Source organism: Geotrypetes seraphini, chromosome 7 (genome assembly GCF_902459505.1).
Source record: "Geotrypetes seraphini chromosome 7, aGeoSer1.1, whole genome shotgun sequence".
Lineage (NCBI taxonomy): Eukaryota > Metazoa > Chordata > Amphibia > Gymnophiona > Dermophiidae > Geotrypetes > Geotrypetes seraphini.
The window spans coordinates 82125785-82138820 of NC_047090.1; the positions used below are offsets into that span (position 1 = coordinate 82125785).

The window sequence follows — 13036 nt, forward strand, 5'->3', positions numbered from 1 at the left end:
TAGGTTCGTTCCTCAATAATCTTCTTTCCAGTATAAGGGTACAGTAGGCTTGATGGCCAGCCCTGTTAGATGTTAATTTAGCTTGCATTCTGCCTCAGGAACACTCGTATATGTGTAAATCCAGATATTAGTCTGTGATCAATCAAAAAAGAATAAAGATGCTTAATGTTCTTCTGTTCCACAAGTAAGAAGAGTTATCAGGTAGCTCTATTGTAAAATCTTTTCAAGGGGCTATAGGAGTTGCATAAATGTTAATGCTGGTTGTACTCGGGTAGGTGGCTTGTTTGGTTCCACTGTTATTTCTGATAATTGTCCATTGGTTTAATTGATTGCTTTGCTGCAGAGCAGAAAAGACTTAATTGGTTGGGGATTTCCCCATGCCCTCTTTATTTCTCCTTTTTAGGGGTTATCCAGTACTTTGGTATAAACTAAGGAACTGAGGCAGTGCTCGGGGACACAAGGAGGCAGGGTTAAAAAAATGTAGATGATGCGATCTGCAATCCTTACAACTGGGAGATGGGAACCACTTGTCAAGTGTACTATACCCATATACTGGAAAGAAGATGATTGAGGTAAGAACCTAATCTTTCCATAGTGAGATTGCTTTCAGCTTGTTCTGAGATCGGGGCAGGCAGAGGAGGAGAGGGCTGAGGAGAGAAGCAGAAGGTAGGACAGAGGAGACACGTGGAGGCAGAAGGGAAGGAGCAGGAGAGAGGCAGAGGGTGAGGGGCTGAGGCGAGAGTTAGCTCCACCCACTCCCTGACATCACCGGCAGCAGACCCGGAGCTCCCCCTTAAAAGGGGAGGGGCTAAGGATCGCAGATCAGCTTGCTTTCAGCTTGTTCTGAGATCGGGGCAGGCAGAGGAGGAGAGGGCTGAGGAGAGAAGCAGAAGGCAGGACAGAGGAGACACGTGGAGGCAGAAGGGAAGGAGCAGGAGAGAGGCAGAGGGTGAGGGGCTGAGGCGAGAGTTAGCTCCGCCCACTCCCTGACATCATCGGCAGCAGACCCGGAGCTCCCCCTTAAAAGAGGAGGGGCTAAGGATCGCAGATCAGCTTGTTCTGAGATCGGGGCAGGCAGAGGAGGAGAGGGCTGAGGAGAGAAGCAGAAGGCAGGACAGAGGAGACACGTGGAGGCAGAAGGGAAGGAGCAGGAGAGAGGCAGAGGGTGAGGGGCTGAGGCGAGAGTTAGCTCTGCCCACTCCCTGACATCACCGGCAGCAGACCCGGAGCTCCCCCTTAAAAGGGGAAGGGCTAAGGATCGCAGATCAGTTTGCTTTCAGCTTGTTCTGAGATCGGGGCAGGCAGAGGAGGAGAGGGCTGAGGAGAGAAGCAGAAGGCAGGACAGAGGAGACACGTGGAGGCAGAAGGGAAGGAGCAGGAGAGAGGCAGAGGGTGAGGGGCTGAGGCGAGAGTTAGCTCCGCCCACTCCCTGACATCAGCAGCAGCAGACCCGGAGCTCCCCCTTAAAAGGGGAGGAGCCAACGGCGCGCAGCCGTTTGGCGCGCAGCGAAGGCAAGCGGCAAAGGCGCTCGCCTTAGCGAGAGCGCCTTTGCGAAGCAGCCCAGCAGCAAAAATCTAAGGTACTTTTCTTCTCTTCTCACTCTTCTCTCTCTCTCTACTCTTTCAGCTAGCTGCGCGCCAGGCATCACTCATACGCACCGTGGGACATAGGAACAGGATAGAAGAAATGGATGCAGTAGGAGCCCAGCAGAGCTACCCAGTATACTGCATCGAATGTCATATGTATGACTACCTCCCCTCCGGGAGGCGGGCATACATATGCAGTCGATGCCAGGAACTGGATAGCCTGAAGAAGGAGGTTGGGGGACTGCAGGTTCAAGTACAGGAACTGGAGGGACTCTGCACCATAGAGGAGCAGTGCTGGGCAACGGAAGACACCGCCAGAGAGGACCACATTACAGAACAAGTTAGGGAACTCGAGAAGTTCATCGAGGAGGCCTGCAGGATGGTGGAGGCACAGGACCAGAAGCACATCAGGAGGGAACTAACAGACGGACGACAAAATCCACCAGACGCCATGGGAGTAGGACCTTGCGGAGAATCTGGACAGGCAGATGAGGAGGAGACCCGACAGAACCCGGAAGAGGGAATAGAGGACTGCATCACCGATACAGACCTGAGACCAGTGTTCCCGCTAAGCTGCGCTGGCGCACAAAATATTACGTCGCAGCGCACAAGTTTCTCGTCACAGCGTACGGCAGATGGCAGGGCGGCGAGAGGAGAATCGGGCGAGTTGGCGCATAACTTGCTGGCGCTAGCTCACAGCGAAAAAAGGTTTGCTCACAACACCCGCCCACTTAGAGGGAGCACTGGAGACCAGAGAGACAGTTGAGGAAGGGGAGATCTGCTATCGTGGTGGGAGACTCAATCCTGAGAGGAGTAGACAGTCACATAGCTGGAGGGAGAGAGGACCGTCTAGTGACATGTCTTCCGGGGGCAAGAACAAAGGATGTAACCAACAGAATCGAGAGGATCCTGGAAGGGGCCGAGACGGAGGAGACAGCTGTAGTAATCCATGTTGGAACCAACGACGTCAGCAGGAGGGACTACAACAGGACTGCACTAACCGATCAGTTCATGATCCTCGATCAGTTCATGATCCTGGGGAGGAAACTGAAACTGAGGGCAAGGAAGATAGCCTTCTCAGAGATCCTGCCAGTACCTAGAGCAGACGTAAGGAGGCAGAGCGAACTACAAGCAATAAACGGTTGGCTCAGGAGATGGTGCGAGGAGGAGGGTTTCCTTTTTGCACGGAACTGGACAACTTTCCTGGGAAAGAATAAGCTCTACAGGAGAGACGGACTGCACCTGAGCACGACTGGGACAAGGATGCTGGCACGCAACGTCCAGAGCGTCATTGATTTGGCTTTAAACTGAGGAAGAGGGGAAAGCCGACAGTCGATCTGACACATCGGACAAAAGTATCAAGTAAGGATACTGAGTAGGGACATTGTAAAAGAGGGCTGGGGACTGAGTGGGCCCTTTTGGGAAAAGGGCCTAAGGATACAACACAGGGGCCCAGGGCCATGGACATAGAGCAAGGACATTGTAAAAAAGGGATCGGGACTGTGAGTGAACTTTTGGAAAAAGAACCTAAGGACGCAATGCAGGGGACCCGGGCCAAAGATATTGAGCAAGGACACTGTAAAAGAGAGCTCAGGTCTGAGTGGGAACTTTTTGAAAAAGGACCTAAGGGAGAATTGCAGGGGTCTTGTGCACAAATAAAACTGGCAAGCAGCACTAATAGAGAACAACGGAATCCAGAGGGACAACCAAAAACAGGGGAACAGGCTGAGGACGAAACAGACACACCACAGGAGGAGGATGACCGAGACGAGGCTTGGGGTCTGGCAACTCACGAGTGGGCCAGGAGCGCCAAACCACGAGGAAAAACAGCAAGAAAGGCGAACAAACGGGACTTACTTTGCCTATACACTAATGCTAGGAGCCTAAGGGCTAAAATGGAAGAGCTGGAAATCCTAGCCAGCAAAAAGGGCCTAGACATAATTGAAGTCACAGAAACGTGGTGGACTGATGACAATGAATGGGATGTGGCTTTACCAGGATTCAAACTCTACAGGAGAGATAGGTCACACAAAAAGGGTGGAGGAATAGCGCTATATATAAAAGATTCCATACCTTCAACCAGAATGGAAACAATAGTAAGGGCGGACGACTTGGAATCACTATGGGTTAAGCTACCAGGAGGAACTGGAGCAGACATAAAATTGGGTCTGTACTATCGCCCACCTGGACAAACGGAAGAAATCGACCAGGATCTGGAGGCTGAACTGAGGCAGGTATGCAAAAGCGGAAGTGTGGTGATGATGGGAGACTTCAACTACCCGGGAATAAACTGGAGTTTTGGGCACTCAAACTGCATGAGGGAGACCAAATTCCTGGAGGTCACGAGGGATTGTTTCATAGAACAGCTGGTCACGGAACCAACACGGGGTGATGCCACTCTTGACCTAATCCTCAATGGACTAGGGGGACCCGCTAAGGAGGTGGCGGTACTAGCCCCACTAGGAAACAGCGATCACAACACGATCCAGTACAGGCTAGAAATTGGATCATCAAAGGTGAAAAGAACTACAACGACTGCACTTAACTTCAAAAAAGGGAATTATGATGCCATGAGGAAAATGGTGGGAAAGAAACTCAACGACAGCGCAAGGAAGATGGAGTCCGTAGAAAATGCCTGGACCATACTCAAGTCCAATAAATTAGACCCAGGCTAAAGACACCTTCACCATTCATTTAAGGTTACTAATAGGTAGCCTCAGCCCCACCACTCCACTGCTAAATCAATATTTCATTGCGGGAAGAATTATGTGAGAACTCATCATTGGCTGCCTCTAACATATTTTTAATACCAAAAGTTTGTTATATCAAAAAGTCTTCATGTACCTCAATAATAGTAATAAATATTCAATGCTTTAAAGCGTCATTGTTCTTAGCTTGTTTTTATCAGCCAACATCCAGGAGAAGAACCCGACATGCATGTTTCGCACTACAGGAGTGCTGTATCAAGGGTCTCCCAAGAACGCCAGTGTCATCCGACTCCACCAATTTTAAGAGCGAAATATCTTAAAATTGGTGGAGTCGGATCTTAAAATTGGACCATACTCAAGGGCACAGTGCACGAAGCACAGGACCTGTGCATCCCCAAGTACAGGAAAGGGTGCAAAAAAAATAGAACAAAAAACCCAGTGTGGATAACAAATGCAGTGAAAAAGGCGATAAGTGACAAGAAAGCATCATTCAAAAAATGGAAAAAGGACAAAACAGAGGAGAACCAAAAGGAACACAAAAAACACCAAAAGGAGTGTCATCGAGTGGTTAGGAAAGCAAAAAAAAAATATGAAGAGAGACTGGCAGGGGAAGCAACAAACTTCAAATCATTCTTCAGGTACGTTAAGGGGAAGCAACCAGCAAGGGAGGAAGTGGGACCCTTGGATGATGGGGACAGAAAGGGAGTGGTAAAAGAGGAAAAGGAGATAGCTGACAGGCTAAATAAGTTCTTCACGTCAGTTTTCACGAGGGAGGATACAACCAACATTCCGGAGTCTGAGGAAATCGTAAAAGGAGAGCAGGATGAAAATCTAGTCCAGCTAGAGGTAAGCAAGGTGGATGTCCTCAAGCAGATAGACAGGCTAAAGAGCGACAAATCGCCAGGTCCGGATAGCATTCACCCAAGGGTACTCAAGGAACTAAGGAACGAAATAGCTTGAGCCACTTTGACAAATATGCAACCTATCCCTAAAAACTGGAGAGATTCCGGAAGACTGGAAAATAGCAAATGTCACGCCCATCTTCAAGAAAGGCTCAAGGGGAGACCCAGGAAACTACAGGCCGGTGAGCTTGACCTCGGTCCCGGGAAAGATGATGGAAGCGCTGATTAAAGACAGCATCTGGGAACACATCGACAACTATGGGCAGCTAAAGTCGAGCCAGAATGGCTTCTGCAAGGGCAGGTCATGCTTCACGAACTTATTATACTTCTTTGAGGGGGTAACCAGCCAGGTGGATAAAGGGGAATCCATAGATATCATTTACCTTGACTTCCAAAAAGTCTTCGACAAGGTGCCACACGAAAGACTACTAAGGAAGCTATGGAACCATGGGGTGCAAGGGGAGGTCCACCGATGGATCAAAAACTGGCTGGCGGACAGGAAAGAGGGTTGGAGTAAAGGGACATTACTCAGACTGGCAATGGGTCACGAGTGGAGTTCCATAGGGGTCGGTGCTGGGACCGCTCCTATTCAATATATTCATTAACGACCTGGAAGCAGGAACAAAATGTGAGGTTATTAAATTTGTGGATGACACCAAACTATATCGCAAGGTCAATAACATGGAGGACTGCGAAGATCTCCAAAAAGATCTGATAACACTGGAAAAATGGGCCAAAAAGTGGCAAATGAGTTTCAACATAGGGAAATGCAAGGTCATGCATATAGGGAAAAAAACCCGATGTTCACTTATAAAATGGGGGGATCAGCGCTAGGGGTGAGCGACCTTGAAAGAGACCTGGGAGTGATGGTAGACACAACATTGAAGGCGTCGGCGCAGTGTGCCATGGCCTCAAGGAAAGCAAACAGAATGTTGGGTATCATTAAGAAGGGTATCACGACCAGGACAAAGGAAGTCATCCTGCCACTGTATCGTGCTATGGTGCACCCGCACCTGGAGTACTGTGTTCAGTTCTGGTCGCCGTACCTCAAGAAGGACATGGAGGTAATTGAGAGGGTCCAGAGAAGAGCAACTAAGCTAATAAAGGGCATGGAGGACCTCTCATATACTGACAGACCGAAAAAGCTAGGGCTTTTCTCCCTGGAAAAGCGGAGACTTAGAGGAGACATAATAGAAACCTTCAAGATCATGAAGGGCATAGAAAAAATAGGGACAGATTTTTCAAATTAAGGGGATCAATAAGTACAAGGGGGCACTCGGAGAAATTGAAAGGGGAGAGGTTTAGAACAAACGCCAGGAAGTTCTTTTTCACACAGAGGATGGTGGATACATGGAACGAGCTACCAGAGGATGTGATAAACAGGAGCACGCTACAGGGGTTCAAAGAAGCTTTGGATAGGTAATTGGAAGACAAAGGGATTGAGGGGTACAGATAAGAGTAAAGGTAGATTATAGGGATGGGATTAGAGGTAAGTTTCAAAATTAATCAGGGACCACTGTTCAGGCACTAGGCCTGATGGGCCGCCGCGGGAGCGGACCGCTGAGCAAGATGGATCTCTGGTCTGACTCAGCGGGGGCAACTTCTTATGTTCTTATGAGATATGTGCCTGAGTCCTTTTATGTGAAGTTCACTGGAGTATCTCTAGGGTGCCCTACTGCTCTGTTGGGATGTCTGTGTGACCAGTCTACTAAGAATGCTTGTTTCTGTGTATTTTCCCTTGCATGGTTATTGGTTTTGGGGTTTTTGTTTTTTTCAAAAATGTTCCTAAAAGATAGTCTATCAAATGACTATTTTCAAAACAAAAGGTAGGGAAGCTAGTTTATTGGTGTCATAATCACAAAAAAACAAACAACATTTTGAATGTAGGCTTTAATCAGTTGGTTTTGTATTGCTAGAGACTAGATAACAAAGTCTTAATATTTTTACTTGGAAAGAAAGATATCTAATTATTTGGTTCTATTTGCATCTGTCTCCAGGTGCTTCCTTGAAGAGTCTTGGGGGCACTAGGAGAGGGGCATGTTTTCTTGTTATTAAAAAAAAGAGTGCTCTTGTACTAGGTCTGTAATCATTATTTGATTCTTTTTTTAATTTAATTTCTTTTATTTACCTTTACAGATAAATTCATTTGGTTAAAAAGTAGGATAACTTTTCTTTTTTCTTTCCCTCAGTATCAAGCCCTGAGCGCTGGATTGTATTTTTTTAGATGCTCAGCGTGCAATAATAAAGAAAAGTTTCAGAATGAAATGCTAAGATTGGGAATCCATGTACCAGAAAGGTAAGTTTGCCTTCTGATTTTTTTTATATAGCTGTGTCTCAGTTTAGTACTTGTGGAGGGTAATTTATATAACAGGTCACTTAAGTTAAGAGGTCAAGTAAATGCCTACTTCAGTGCTATTTTATAAAAACACTTCATTGTAAAAGGCATATGAGTCTTGAACCAATGAGTTAGTCATTGTTAATTTTTCAATACCCGATGAGGTAAGAAACCCCCACCCCCCTTTATCACCCAACGTCACTGCAGGTTACCAAACACTTAGGGTGGCCTGAAGGTCCTGGTAAGGAAAATACCCATCGCAAAAAAATGGTGGTTCGGGCTTTGTGCAGCTCGTGGTATAAAGACGCATGGTGTCTGTTCACAGGCACGGGGGCAGGGAGGAATGATCTCCGACACACTCCCCGACCTTTCGTGGTACTGTCAACTGACTGCGTGGAGTGCACAGCCAAGTACATCTACTTCACGAGCGCCACAAAATCAACTTTCGGTGCACGCAGGAGCAGGGCTGGAACACCGAGATTATGCGATACCGCAGCTGATGTAGTACAAGAAGGGGAGGGGAAGAAATAATGGGTCTAAAAACAGAAGAGGGAGAGAGATGGTGGACAATGGGATAGATGGAAAGAACAGAAAGGGAGAGAAGTTGGACACAAGGGATGGTGTGGAGGGGGGATAGAGATACTGGATAGGAGGGTAGTTGGGAAGAGAAAGGGAGAAATGGTGGGGAAGGAGGGAGAGATGCTGGATGAAAGGGTAGTTGAGAAAAGGAGAGATGTTGGATCTGGGGATGGAGCAGCGTGGATGGAGATGAAAAAAAGGAAAGATGCCAGACCTCTGAGAGAGGGAAGGGAAACGAAAGAGGAAGACAGAGATGGAAGATGGATGGTTAACACAGAGAAACAATGGGAGGGCAATTATTGAGTGAGAATACCCAAGAAAGGGACTTGGGGGTAATAGTGGACAAGATAATGAAGCTGTCGGCACAGTGTGAAAGCGAATAGAATGCTAGGTATAATCAAGAAGGGTATTACAACCAGAATGAAAGAAGTTATCCTGCCGTTGTATCGAGTAATGGTGTGCCCACATCTGGAGTACTGAGCCCAATATTGGTCACCGTACCTAAAGAAGGATATGGCGATACTTGAGAGGATTCAGAAGAGAGCGACACGTTTGATAAAAGGTATGGAAAACCTTTCATATGCTGAAAGACTGGAGAGACTTGGGCTCTTTTCCCTGGAGAAGCGGAGACTTAGAGGGGATATGATAGAGACTTACAAGATCATGAAGGGCATAGAGAAAGTGGAGAGGGACAGATTCTTCAAACTTTCGAAAACTACAAGAACGAGAGGGCATTCGGAAAAATCAAAAGGAAGTTCTTCTTCACCCAACGGGTGGTGGACACCTGGAATGCACTTCCAGAGGACGTGATAGGACAGGGCACAGTATTGGAGTTCAAGAAGGGTTTGGGCAATTTTCTGAAGGAAAAGGGGATAGAAGGGTATAGATAGAGGGTTAAATACAGGTTTCTGGACCTGATGGGCTGCCGTGTGAACGGACTGCTGGGCATGATGGACCTCTGGTCTGACCCAGCAGAGGTACTGCTTATGTTCTTATGTTTACACCACAGCGCCAGTGTGGGTAGGAGAGGGCAAAGGGAGTGAAGAGGCTGTAAAATAAACTCACCAGGATGTTTGAAAAAAAAAACAACACCCAATTGCGCAGGAAAATCAAATTGAAAAATCGATTCAGTAGGCTGAATCGAATTGAAATTTTTTTTTTCCCTGAATTCAGGCAGCACTACTTCAGAGGTCCCCAGTGTCCTGGGGCAGTGCTGCCTGGGTGAAGACTCTCTGCATTAGAAGTCTGTAGCTGGAAGGGCAATCCTTTTATAGGACACCTTCTTGGCCAGCTTGCACTAGCACATTTGGTAACTCGGGGACCGTTCCCCTGGTAGCAAGGCTCGCTCCTGGTTGTTTCCGGAGCTTGAGCACAGGCTATGTGGCTCGTGTCGATCCTGAGGACTTTATTGGATGCTGGCTGTCTCCTCTTTCTCCCCCCCCAGTCAACTTTGAGAGTATGGGGTCTCAGACTTTTTCAGGGTCTATATGGCAGCATGAAGAAATAAGAATTTTTGCTATTTTTACAAAGCCCAGCTGCTGTTTCAGCAGAGGCAGGCACAGCACCAACAGAACTTTGAGTACAGGCTATTGTAGCCTATGGGAGATGTTGGTGTGGTCATTAATTGCAGTTTGGGGGGGGGTTCTGGGGCTTGGTATAGGTTCCCCACCTTCTAAAACCTGTTCCCCCAATTTTTGGAACTTTTAGTTAGCTCTCCATGGCTGTTTTTGGTACCAAAATCCTGCTATGGTGTCCATCTTAGATTTCCCGATTTGATTTGAAAAGCCTCTATCTGCCTTAAAACACCTTGATTTTGATTAAAATTGTTACAGATGGATTCAGACTGTTTTACCCCTGATTCATGCCAGATTTGCGCTGGATGGCCAGCCGAGGAACATACATGTTCCACTTAATGCAGAGCACATGATGGGGTTGGGAGTGCTGGGCTTAGCCCCCTCTGATCCCTCTAGGTGTTGGAGTCACAGATGGGTTGTTTGATCAAAAATCCCTCCTAGAGTCCTCAAATAGCGACTCGGCCTCTGCAGAGAAACTCAAATGCATATATGCCATGGAGTCTGCAAGGAGACAAGGGGGAAGTCCCTTCGGGGGTCCTCAGGGAAATCCAGTTCAGGGCTTTACCCCTGATTTTGGTAGTCTTATGTTTGAAGCCTATATGGCTTATCGGGGTATATCGACACCATCTGGGGTCACACTAGTTGTTGCGCATGGGGGTCTTCCCTCGCAGAGCGTAGTACCTCCCTCTGAAAATTCATCCACAGGAACTGGAGATCCAAACAAAAGAAGAACTGGTATGATTGGAGTCAGAATCTATGCCTTAACTCCCTCAAATAATTCTTCAGTTTTGGAGGATACAAGGTCTCAGGCAGGGGCCACCAGTCAGGAGTCAGTGGCAGCCCTGGACTAAGGGGCAAAACTGACAGTGTGCCACCTTCTTAAGCTGGTGGCTTTGCTGGAGGTCATCAGATTCCTTTTGGGTATTAAAGCTTGACCCCCCACAGACCTCTGCTGCTCAGCATTCTGTCAGACCTCAGACTACCTTTTTTCCTTCATAGTCAGACATTATAATGATGCTAACAGAGTCTTGGGAGATTCCAGAGGGTCCCTTACTGGTTGCTAGGCTATTCAAGTTATATCTGCAGGCTCCTAATTTGCAATAGATGTTTGTCCCGCCTAAAGTGGATTCATTGGTAACACCAATTAATAATAATAATAATAATAACAACTTTATTTTTGTGTATCCAGTGTACTTCTTTGCCTAGTGAAGGCGGAATGATTTTAAAGAATGTGCAAAACCTCAGGGTGGATTTAGTTCTCTAAAGACAGTTTGAGGCCTTGACTTTGGGGCTGAAGACAATGGCAGCGGTTTTCTTTGTTATATACCCCTGCCATACTATATTGCATCAGGCTTCTTCAGTGGAGAAGGATGCCTACCTCCAGTTGCTAATTTCTGGGGTGGATTATCTAGCAGATGCTCTATATGACATGTTCAGAGTCATGAGCAAGGTCTCTGCTTATTCTGTCTCTACCTGTAGATTGCTCTGGATTAGGCAATGGTCAGGAAATTCTGTTTCCAAGGCTACCTGAGCAGACTACCTTTCAAGGGCCAAATGCTCTTTGGCAAAGGGTTGAATGATCTTATGGCCAGTGTGGCAGATTGTTGCCTTAAGTCTTTGCCAGGCAGTAGGACACATGCCCCTGTGAGAACAGGTCATGGTTGCTTTCATGGTTTTCAATGGTTTTGTCAGTCCTCAATGAGGTCCTCTGCTCAAAGATCATTTCAGGGCTCTTGACAGGAAAGGCTTCCAGTTCAGCTGCGGGACGCATGAGGAGCCGCCGCTTATAGCTTTGTGCAGAGAAACGATTGCGGCAGTGAGGAGGAGGGAGACGGCCAGAAGGTAAACACCTGGGGGGCGGCAATGAGCAAAATGCTGCATCACCCTGTGGCCTGCAAGTTGTACCCCCTGATGTAGTGTGAAGCACACAGTTATCGCGGGCAACATAAAATTGTCAGGCGGGCCATGTGTTTGACACATGTGTAATATGGAATTCTCTGGTCTTGGCTATGAGTGAATCATTTGAGAATGTTCTCTTTGCCTTGCTAACCCACACCATTGGTTTGGGGGGTTATTTTTGTTTTTTTGCTTTGTATTAGGATCATCACTATGTTGAAAGATATATTTTTTTTCCATAGTTCCAAGTCTGTGGCAGACAGTAACAGGCTTTACTCTGTGATCTTCCTTTACCTTGTACCATCCATCTTTCTGATCTTCACAAACATCCTTTTTCCTGCTGCTGCAGAGCATTCCTACAGCATAAGGTTGCCATCACCTGTAAGGATGGTACCAACCTTCTGTATAGGTTAATTATCCCAGGACAAGCAGGCAGCATATTCTTGACTGATGGGTGACGGCACCGACGGAGCCCCGGTACGGACAATTTTAGAGTGATTGCACTCTAAGAACTTGGAAAGTTCTAGTAGGCCGCACCGCGCACGCGCGAGTGCCTTCCCGCCCGACAGAGGCGCGGGGTCCCCAGTTTCTTAGTTTCCGCGGAGCTAAGAAGACGCGATTTTCAACAGCCGTTGAAAAAATTTTTTCTACGCCTTCCCGCTCGCGTAAATCCTTTTGGCTCTATTGCCTTTTTTTCTTTTATTTTCTTTTTGTTAAAAAAAAAAAAAAAAACCTTAATTTTTTCTTCAATTTGGTTTTTCCCCGGTGGGGCCTACTGCCACCATCGAGGCCTCGGCCTTCGATTTGGCGGAAGCCATTTTTACTTTCATGCCCCCTCAGCCAGGTTTTAAAAAGTGCAAGCGGTGTGCTCGGCCTATATCTCTCACGGACCCGCACAACTGGTGCCTACAGTGTTTGGGTCCTGAGCATCAGGCCTCCACCTGCACCCGCTGTGCCACGTTGAAAAAACGTACTTTGAAAAATCGCCAGATACAAGAGCAATTACTTTTCGGTGCCGATATGTCCGATCCCGTACCATCGACACCGGCATCGGCACCTTCACAGTCGGCACCTACTTCTTCGACGCCGCGCGATACCACACCGGCGTCGCACCCAGGTAAGCCGGCTAAGAAGCCTTCCCCGCTGGAGCGCCCTCCGGTCTCAGTGGCAGCGAGCCCAATCCTGCCGACCTCGAGGCGCCCACGGAAGCGCTCCGCTCCGATTGAGGTTAGCCCTTCGACCTCGGGTTCCTCTTCGGAGTGTAGAGCGGCACCAAAGGTACAGCAGAAGAAAAAAGCGGTACCGGTGCCTTCGCTGGACGAGCGAATTGCTGCCGTCTTGCAAGTTCAGCTTAAAGAGCAATTGCAGCAGCTCCTGCCTGCTCTTCTGACACCGAGCCTTCCAGTCCCGGTCCGGTCTGACCTACCGGCAGTGGAGCAGCCTCTTTTATCGGCA

General features: G+C 47.7%; 1 protein-coding gene across 2 annotated transcripts in view; it reads left to right on the forward strand.

Moving 5' to 3' along the window:
* The window catches only part of G2E3 (G2/M-phase specific E3 ubiquitin protein ligase), a 176097-nt gene that overhangs the window by 58360 nt on the left and 104701 nt on the right, over window positions 1–13036 (forward strand). For both annotated transcript variants that reach the window (XM_033953452.1, XM_033953451.1), the window contains exon 7: window positions 7387–7493. In XM_033953452.1, coding sequence (XP_033809343.1) covers window positions 7387–7493 — 107 coding nt within the window. The remainder of the gene's footprint in view (window positions 1–7386; window positions 7494–13036) is intronic.